Source organism: Antennarius striatus, chromosome 18 (genome assembly GCF_040054535.1).
Source record: "Antennarius striatus isolate MH-2024 chromosome 18, ASM4005453v1, whole genome shotgun sequence".
Lineage (NCBI taxonomy): Eukaryota > Metazoa > Chordata > Actinopteri > Lophiiformes > Antennariidae > Antennarius > Antennarius striatus.
Genome location: NC_090793.1, coordinates 20,109,181 through 20,118,673, shown reverse-complemented (window position 1 = coordinate 20,118,673; position 9,493 = coordinate 20,109,181). Strand labels below are relative to the sequence as shown.

The following is a 9,493-nucleotide window of genomic DNA, read 5'->3' as shown; positions in this document are numbered from 1 at the left end:
CACACCACTCCCACTCGTGTGTGTGTGTGTGTGTGTGTGTGTGTGTGTCTGTGTGTCTGTGTGTTTGTAAAGTCTACCTTTGTCACCTGCTGTGGGAAATAACCCGACCAGTGGTTCAGTGCTCCGGCTGAAGTCGACTCTTCCTGCTCTGCTTCTCATCCCGGCACCATGCTTGCCGTCCGTGTTGGATTTCTGCTGCTGCTTTGGTTTCCAGGACGACTGCACGGTGAGAACTTTAACGGCTTTTCTTCTGTGGTGTTCATTCTCCCTCTCACCGCTGGTTCTCCGCTCCCTGCAGCTCAGGGTTGTGACGCTCCTGACCTCACCAGTGGATTCTTCATCCCTGAAAACCAGAATTTTGCCCCCGGCAGCAGGATCAGTTATACGTGCGATGAGGGATTCAAACCAGCAGCAGACAGCTGGTGGGAGACGAGCACATGCCAGAGCGGGACGTGGGTTCCTAAACCGCAGTGTGTCAGTAAGTTTCTGCCTCTGATGGAAACATGAAGGGTTAATCGTCAGTGTGTGGGTCGTTCCATGGAAAGTGTTCAGATTGAACTTTGGAATTATTTAATTTCAGACCATGCAGAACATGTAAAAACTTGCAATAACACATTTTTCAAGCTCAGGCACCATTTTCTGAAAGACTTTTAGCAAATTATGACAATGGTTTTGTTATTAATTTTTTTAATTTTTAATTTTATATACTGGTTTGATCCCCGAAGGGAAATTAAGAAAGCACACTCTAGCTACTGATTACAAACGCATGCATACATGTGAGTACAGGCCCCTGTATCACACACACACACAAAGGGGCCTGTAGGCATGCAGGGGAGGTAGAGTGGCAGGCAGCTCCTTCTTGGTGCGCCTCAAATGAGCAATTTTGTAAAGGGGACGGCACCTTGCTCAAGGGTGCCTCGGCAGTGCTCCGGAGATGAGCTGACACCTCCCACTGTTAGCTCACCTCCGGGTATTTTTGGGGGGACGGGAGCGGGAATCGAACCGCCGATCTTAAATCATAGGACGACCCGCTCTACCGCCCGCTTTACCACTGAGCCACTGCCGCCCCTTAATTTTTTCTAATTTTTTTTTTTTTTAAATTTTATAGATTTTTATGTTATTATTTCTTTTCTTTGTTTTTTGAGGTGGAAATATGTAAAATAGGGCAGAAATTCTGGATGTGCTAAAAGCTAACACCACAGTTAGTCTAAAACTGCATGAATAAATCATGAGTTATACAAATATAATTTGAAAATTAAACTATAAAATTGTTTTCCGCATTTTTTTTCTTTTTCTTTTGCATGATGTGGTGGAGATGTTCCGCTTAACTGAGGTTTTGAAAGGAAAGTTTGCCAAAAATGTCATAAAAATAAAATTAAAACGCCCCATTGTTTGAACTTCTCTTCTTCAAACTCCTGAATGATGTCACTTCCTGTCTGTGGTGCCACTGACAGGAAGTGTGTTGCATTTTGGCGTAAAATTACATTAGTTCGACGAGGTGGAACATGGAATCGATGGACAGATAATTCATGAGATTTTACTAAAATATTATTTAATTTGACCTCATGCTAACAAGTAAACTTGAATCAGTGGTTTCAGACACAGAAAATATCAGTGACAGGTTTATTACGTCTCCAGTTCCTCTCTAATGTTGGGGATTCAAACTGAAAAGTTTTAATGGACTGATCCTTGTCTCCGTATAGCAGAAGAGTTGAATCACAAACTGTTTTTAATTGTGAGTATAATATTTTTGATTAATTTTGTGAATATATTATTTTTAATAAATTTTTTGCAATTTAAAAATATTAAATGTGGTTTTCGCTTTCTTGCTAGTAGCTTGTGCTGGTTAATAAACCTGTGTTTTTTCATTCTTTAGATAAAACAAACTGCTTTCCACCTGAGATACTCCACGCAGATTACCAAGTGAATCCAAGTGGTTCGTATGAACAAGGAGAGAAAATTAGGATCAGATGCCACGAAGGATATGAAACCAAAGGTCAGAAGGTCACGGCCAAATGTGCGAATGGAACATGGTCGCTTGTGCTGGTCTGCAACAGTAAGTCAGGATGAAACCGATGGTGACACGTCTTCGTACTGTTCACACTCTGCAACGTTCCGACTGTGACGGAACAGGGATCCTACATCCTAACCGTCCTGGTAGAATCATCAGCATCTGTGTCTGCTGATGACGGATGTGCTTCTGTTTGCAGGAAAAAGCAACACCTGTGGCGAGCCGCCTCGAATCGATCACGGCGTCATCATTCAACAGAGATACAAGAGTGTGTTTGCTGCCGATTCGACGGTGCTCTACGAGTGTCAGGACAGATACACTCTGGATGGAGTACGCAAACAACAAAACGCCACGTGTATCTATGGAGTGTGGGTCGACATCCCAACATGCCGTAAGTACCACCCATCTATTGTCTTTCAATGATATGGGTAAGATTTAGATGGCAGCAGGGGGTTAGGGTATTTATTTCAGTTCACAAATATTTTTTGTTCCAATAGCTAAGCCAAGACCTGGTAGGCTCAGGGTTAGGGATTAGTGGTTAGGGGTTTACGATTTGAGGATTGGGGATAGGGGTTAGGACTAGAGTAGAGCTTCCGTTTCTCCAAAGTTTACCATTTCCTTTCCTCATGTTTTTCTGCGTAGGCGTTACTGAACCAGTTACTGAACAGGAAGTTTCTGCGGTGGTGCAAAAAGGTGTGGACGACCCCACCTCCTCTAACACTGAAACCCAACCTGCAGGCAGAGGTAAATCATTAAACCATTAAAAGGTGTATGTAGTCTAGAATCTCATACTGCCTTCACACTGTCTAAAGGAACTCAATCAGGAACTGGGCATGGTGGATCACCTGTGGGCGGAGCAGACAGGGTTCATACTACATCCATTAGCAGCAAAACACCACCTGCAGCTGGAGGTAGTTTATTAATATGTACATATATATCAGCAGGAAGTCCTGGACGTGGTGGATCCACTACATCTACGGACAATGGGATGCATAGTGGAGTATTGAAGTATTCACTAATGTGTAATCTGGATTATGTCAGGTTCCACACCAGGTACTGGACATGGTGGAGATACATCAGGCAGCAGAAGACCGCAAGCAGCTGGAGGTCGATTCATATCATCATCATTGTCCGAGGAACAAATTAATATAGTGGTTATGAAGTTGATTTAAGAATCCTTTTACGCACACACGCATTGGAATGTCTGTGCTCTTTCTTCCAGGATGTCAAGACTCAAATGACAGAAACTGTAATCCCACATTCACAACAAGTACGTTTTTCTCAGTCATTTATTTCCTCGTTGGCCCACCATGAGGCTGATTGTGTATCCACTGAGGATCTGGGTTGAAACACCAGTTGGAATCAGTTCACAGCGACGCAGTCTCACCACACGTGGTTAGATACGATCACCAGTAATTCCGTTCTGTTTCCTCTTTCAGTCAACATCTGTGGCGCCTACCCAACAGTTCCAAACGCTGTCGTTGTGAACGAGAATCAGATGTTTTTGGAATACCAGTGTACTATATATTACACCCTAGATAATTCAGGCGTTGTGAGGTGTCTCAGCAATGGTAAATGGTCACATCAGCCCATCTGCAAAGGTACTAAGAAGTCTCCCGCCATTTCTAGTCGTAAGAGTCGCTTAGAGATGTTGGTCTAACAATCAAACACTTCTTTATGCTCATTTTTTTTCAATCACAGAGGCTTTCTGTGCCCTGGATCCTGCTGTATATCCTGAGGTCAGCCTTTTAGTGTCTGGAGTTCAATACCTTCATGAGGGAGTACAAACGTTTCTCCCTTGTATTTGGAGATTTTACAGCAGCGAGGTTATCTGCAAGAACGGAAGGGTGTCTTTAACCAAATGTAAGTTCCTTTAACGCAACTTCACTTTAGCCTTTCCATTGTGACCAAACCTGTTGTGTATAAATATTAACTCTCCATCATTGGATTACTAATAGTTTGATAGATGATCATAGCAGAATAAGCAATTTCTCCCCCTGTCTCTAAGGCAGACACCAGCTATCTGCCTGAGAAAGCCCGTTTCAGCCACTGGCAACAGTGCGATAAAGCGACTGCTGCCCCGATTCTCCATCCAATCTCGCGTTCCGTTGTTCCCTCACTCGTGAACAAGACCCCAAGATACTTAAACTCCTTCACTTAGGTCAGTTGGGGTAGTTGGATTCAGGAGTTCCTCAAACTGTTCCACTGACCAACAACCTCAATCAAGGTCACCAGGGTTCCGTCCTTCCTGTACACAGCTTGGATGGGCCCCCGTTTCCCCCTCCTGAGGTGTCGGACAGTCCTCCAGAACAACTTTGTTGCCGTCTGAAGGCCTCCTTCTTCAGTCAGACGGCTTCCCTGACCACCGGGGTCCACCATGGTGTTCGAGGGTTACCGCCCCTTGAGGCACCCAAGACCTTGAGACCACAGCTCTCAGCTGCAGCTTCAGCAATCGAATCTTTGAACATAGACCAATCAGGTTCCATGTCCCCAGCCTCCACAGGGATGCACGAGAAGCTCCTTCAAAGGTGTGAGTTGAAGGCCTCGCGGACAGAGTCCTCCTCCAGACGTTCACCCACACTACTTGTTTGGGCTTACCAGGTCTATCCCGAGGTGTACCCCACCAACAGACGCAACTCACCACCAGGTGGTGATCAGCTGACAGTTCTGCCCCTCAAAACACGGTCTAAGGTCAGATGATACGATCACAAGATCGATCATTGACCTCTGACCCAGGCTGCTCTGGTACCAGGTACACTTGTAAGCATCCTTGTGTTCGAACATGGTGTTAGTTATGAACAATCCATTAGCACAGAAGTCCAACAACATAAAACCGCTCAGGTTTAGATAAGGGAGGACAATCACGCCCCTCCAGGTGTCTCCATCATTGCCAACGCGTGCATTGAAATCCCCCCAAGAGAGCAATGGAGTCCGACATCCGACCCCATTAGTCTGCCCTGCGGGTGGTGGGTCCAAAGGGGTGGGGTAAAGGTACATTTCCCTTTTTGGGCCTTGGCAGACCCGAACACCAGGCGCTCGCTGATGGGCCCTTTGTCCGGGACTGGCTCCAGACGTGGGCCCCGGGCTTCCAGGCAGGGTCACTCTGCTCCCTCCATGTTTTTTCTTGGGGTCTTCTGAACCATTCTTTGTCTGCTCCTTCACCTGAGACCTGTTTGCCTTGGGTGACCCTACCAGGAGCACAAGACCCCCAACAACATAGCTCTCAGACCCTTAGGGCAAACAAACCTCTCCATCACGATAAGGCGAAGAATCAGCGTGTGCGTGTTTAACGTGTGTGAATTTAACCCTCAACTGTAACCCCCGCTGTTGTTCCGTTTCCTTTAGGTTGTCTGGGAGCTACACATTCAGTGGTGAGACTCTTGATTTGTTCAGAAAATTCCATGATTAATTAATGTTTGTATTTTCTCATTTTGGTCTCCAGCTTTACACGAATGAATCCAGTGTTAACCTGGTTGTTTATCTTCTGTGTTGTAATCAGAATCTTTGCAAAGAAATACAAGCAACGCATTGACGACTGGACTCACTTCAAAGGCGATGATTTGAAATGATTGCTCCAGAAAACATCGACACACACCGAAAAAGCATCTCATACTTGTTTTGGACATATTCAGCACTGACTGTGAAAACATGAATGTAATCCAGTAGCATGAATAAAATGTACGTGAGAAACGTTGTCGGAGACTCTGAGTATTTTTGTCTGTATGTGGTTTCCTACATAAATAACGAATACATCTGTTAATAATATTACAATCAAACCAAGTCAACACAATGCTAATCTTTGGCAAAGGCGACTCATTGGGGCAACTTATTGACCTCTGATCAAGCCAGTCCGGGAAATCATTGGAAATTGGAACTGTAACCAAACATTTCAGCAGAGGGGGTGAATGATCTGTTGGTTTTCTGGTAGTTCTGTTCCAGTTGGTCAAATTATTACAGGACAACATGCTAGGTTAATGTGATGGTAACCAAAACATGGTTTTAAGAGAATTAAAAACTATTTTGCCTGCAAATGTCAGATTAAATGCAGAATTTACTTCTTAATTCTGTGGGTGGAGGGTTCACCTGTGGTCACTCTGCCTTCCTAACCAAAAGTTTACAGATTATTATTAGACTAACACGCTAAAACTCACTCTGTAATGTTACATAACCATAAACATGGTTTGATAGTCAAAACTGGTGTAAAGATGCCTTAGCATTTAAGTTACGGACGTGAACAAAGTTTAACAACATCGTTGTGCTACGTAGGAGCTTCCTGTATGCTTAAATATATTTGTCCAATGACCTGTTGGCTCCAGATCAACAGCATGAAGTGTGTGTTTACTCAAATTTTGTAGATCCTCAGCAATAATTAACTGATCAGATTTGATTTAGACGCTCAGCTCGACTGCAGGATTAGTTCCCTGACAAAATGTACAGCAGACATCTCGGATTTCTTCTTCTGCTTTGGATTCCTGAAGCTCTGCATGGTGAGAATATTAAAACAATGAACGCTTTCACGTATATTTGAATGTCTGAAACTCCAGTGTAGTCCCTGACGACTAATCTCATTTGTGACTGGGTCTTAGCACAAGATGACAGGCTGCCCTGTGCTGCTCCCACACTGGAGGGGGGCGTCTTTGCCCCGCATGAAGAGTCTTACCCTCATGGAATGACCCTGGTCTACAATTGTGAAGACGGACTGAAAGCAGCAGCCGTGGACAGTTGGTGGGCATCAGTTAAGTGTCAGAATGGCAGATGGTCTCACACGCCACAGTGTTCACGTAGGTGTTGATTTAAACATTTCAATTTCTACCGCCTTCTTGTTGATGACACCACAGGCAGGTTTAGACACCGTTCAAAGACCACAAATCTCTTGTAAGGGAGTGGTCACTCTGGTTGAGGACTGTTCTGAGCACCAAGGCTCATGGGATTGTTAATGTTCAGGTTTGTGTGAATGTTCTAAGTGTAGCCTGTGGGTTTCTAGGTGTGTGTGTAGCTAAGACAGTGTTAAGTCTTTTACTCATGTGACCACTGTGACCTGACTCCTGTGGATTGGACACAGCTGTGGTCACACGCTAATGTCCCCACAAAGTCATTATTGTCATGATAGAACCAGGCTGCTAAATGCTAACAGCACCTTAACTCATTAAACACTGTACGCCAAAAGTCTTCACCAACATATATGTGTCCGACCTGAGACCTTACCAGACCTACAACCTGCTTGCAGAGCTGTCTTAGTAGACATGGACCGTCACGTCTCTGGTGATAGAGAAGTTCAGCGAGTGTGTGAGGTTGAGAAATACTAGAAATACGGGCTAGATCTAATCCAGATATTGAGACAGAAGTCCCAAAACGGTGGGGTCCGTCAAGATGAAGGAGAAGAAGAAGAGTCCCACTGGCCTGGTTGGTCTCAAAGTCCTCCACAGTGTCGAAGGCTGCGTGGGAGATTGTCCATCCAGTACACATGTGCTTTGTGCACCTGGTAAAGACATTTGGTCATGTTGTTTGCTCTGCTCTGTGGGGGGCCTGTTATTGAGGGCCATCCTGTCCCGGAGTGACACAGGTGAGAGCTTGGTTTGCATCTCTAGGGAGAAGTCAGACTTGTCCATGAGCAGAGCTGGACAATGTCCAAAAGGAGCCTATGAGCTACCTCACCTCATGGGCCAATCACATCTCAGTTGGGGCGGCGGTGGCTTCGATGGAAGGAATGGATCTAGTTTAAACATTGTTGAATCCGTCTGCCATCAGTGTAGGGATGCCGGTAGTGATCTGTGGACATCGTGGATTCGTCCTCAGCTCCACAGATTTACCTTCATAACACTGAGACTCTGGAAGCAACAGGCTGTCGACCAATTCCTTCATCCTTAAACCTCCACCATCCATTTCTGTGTTTCTGACTTGAACAACGCCACGGTACACCGATCAGTGATCGATCCTTTATCGTGTCGCAGTTGATCGTTTTTCTGGAGCATTCAGTCCTGGTGCCTTGGAGGTATTTCAGGGATAATGTTTAAATGTTTTTATCCTAGACATATTTACAACTGCAAGTTACCGTCAATCCCCCGGGTGTGGGAGTCTTAGAAACGTCACACTGACTCTTATTTGCCTGTATTTGACACTTTCAGCCATTGACCTGACGGATCCAGGCGCCGGACTTGGACTTGGATTCACTGAAGGTAAGTTTTTGATTAATAAGTCTTATACATGACGTGCATCAGATGGTACCTCTTATGGGCTTTTGGTTGGTCTATTTCAGTCTCCAAGTGTGGACATGATCCCATTATTCCTCACTGGAGGGGTATGACAGTCACTCCAATGTATATAACGTACAGCTGTAAACCTGGGTACGCACTGGTGGGGTCAGAGAAAGTCATGTGCTACAACGACGGCATGTGGACTAAAATACCAACCTGCCGAGGTACAAAGAGAAGTCACGTCAGAGATGGTAGCTGGAGTAGCTTTTCTTTGGACACTAATGTGAAAGCCGCTGTCGTTTGCCTTCTACAGAAGCCTTCTGCATCATTCCTGCTGGTAATTTAGGATCGACTCTTTACATTCCTTATGCTGTACGTCTGAACAACGGCGAGAGTAGAATATTCCATTGTTCAAGATATCACTTTGTTGCCAAAGCTAACTGCGTGGACGGACAGCTAACTGTCAGCAGGTGTAAGTACATACTAAATATACTAAAAAATACAATATAATAAATATACTAAATAAGTAGCCTCTAAATTAGGTTTTGTCAACTTCAGTTCAGCCTTTTAAATTTTATTTGACCTAACATACTGCCTAGAAATATTTGCTCTCCAGGATTGGGTTCAGGATATTTTAAAGGTCCTATATGATGACAATCCTGTTTTTTCAGGTCTTTATGTATGAATGAATGCAGACCATGAATGATAGAGACCTCAGTAATAAATGTTGGTGTGAACTGACCCATCAGATGAAATATTCACTGCTGTTCTTCTGTTCCTTTTAGGTTGTCCAATATTTCGCATCGTGAGTGTTTTTCTTCATTTCTTCATTTTTTTCTTCATTCGTCTTTCATATTATCAGTTAATCTATTGATTGGTTTTATGTGAAGTAATCAGCTGTTAAAATTCTTATTGATGGTCTATCTTGTCACCAGGAATACTGCTAAGGAAACAACAAAGGAGTGATGGTGAAGTCTTCTTCCACCAAGGAACACACCTACCAAAAAAAATCTCTCTTTGTCTAAGAATGAGAGACAGATTTTTTTCTTTGGAACTGAAATGCCAAAGACATAATCATTACTTCGAAACATGGCTGTAATATGTTTGGCCTTCAATAAAATGTTCACGAGAAATCGTAGCAGGTATGTTCGTGTCATGTTTTGTGCACTTCGTTCAGAACCTTTCTTCCTTCTCAACTCAAAACCCGTTTCCAACCCAGCATGTTGTTTAGAACAGTCCTTGCAATAAACATGACTTTAAATAACCAATAGTTCCAGTATCTTAATAT

The 9,493-nt window shown here is 44.1% G+C and overlaps 2 protein-coding genes across 5 annotated transcripts; both read left to right on the top strand.

Moving 5' to 3' along the window:
• Nucleotides 1-77: 77 nt before the first annotated feature.
• LOC137611907 (complement factor H-like) lies at nt 78-5,705 on the top strand. Its single transcript, XM_068340068.1, has 12 exons — nt 78-226; nt 299-478; nt 1,877-2,056; nt 2,211-2,402; nt 2,654-2,755; nt 2,824-2,922; nt 3,053-3,118; nt 3,234-3,281; nt 3,451-3,612; nt 3,713-3,874; nt 5,357-5,382; nt 5,511-5,705. Exons 1-12 carry the CDS (start codon nt 169-171, stop codon nt 5,541-5,543), a joined length of 1,308 nt encoding a protein of 435 aa, XP_068196169.1. The 5' UTR covers nt 78-168; the 3' UTR covers nt 5,544-5,705.
• Nucleotides 5,706-6,367: 662 nt separating this feature from the next.
• LOC137612582 (coagulation factor XIII B chain-like) lies at nt 6,368-9,343 on the top strand. Of its 4 annotated transcripts, none has more exons than XR_011038853.1 (7): nt 6,368-6,498; nt 6,598-6,736; nt 8,137-8,187; nt 8,268-8,429; nt 8,519-8,677; nt 8,991-9,010; nt 9,141-9,343. XR_011038853.1 is itself a non-coding variant. In XM_068341178.1 (7 exons), exons 1-7 carry the CDS (start codon nt 6,441-6,443, stop codon nt 9,150-9,152), a joined length of 522 nt encoding a protein of 173 aa, XP_068197279.1. In that variant the 5' UTR covers nt 6,368-6,440; the 3' UTR covers nt 9,153-9,343. The 4 variants fall into 4 exon arrangements, 2 of the variants coding, with proteins under 2 accessions (XP_068197279.1, XP_068197278.1); XR_011038852.1 differs by having other exon boundaries at nt 6,598-6,746; XM_068341178.1 differs by having other exon boundaries at nt 6,598-6,792; nt 8,519-8,542.
• Nucleotides 9,344-9,493: the final 150 nt, after the last annotated feature.

Coding starts and splice junctions, on each gene's coding strand:
- LOC137612582 (XM_068341177.1), top strand. CDS start 6,441: ATGTACAGCAGACATCTCGGATTTCTTCTTCTGCTTTGGATTCCTGAA. Junction 6,793..8,136: donor TCACACGCCACAGTGTTCAC/GTAGGTGTTGAT, acceptor TGACACTTTCAG/CCATTGACCTGACGGATCCA. Junction 8,188..8,267: donor TGGACTTGGATTCACTGAAG/GTAAGTTTTTGA, acceptor GGTCTATTTCAG/TCTCCAAGTGTGGACATGAT.
- LOC137611907 (XM_068340068.1), top strand. CDS start 169: ATGCTTGCCGTCCGTGTTGGATTTCTGCTGCTGCTTTGGTTTCCAGGA. Junction 2,403..2,653: donor GGTCGACATCCCAACATGCC/GTAAGTACCACC, acceptor TTTTCTGCGTAG/GCGTTACTGAACCAGTTACT. Junction 3,119..3,233: donor AAGACCGCAAGCAGCTGGAG/GTCGATTCATAT, acceptor TCTTTCTTCCAG/GATGTCAAGACTCAAATGAC.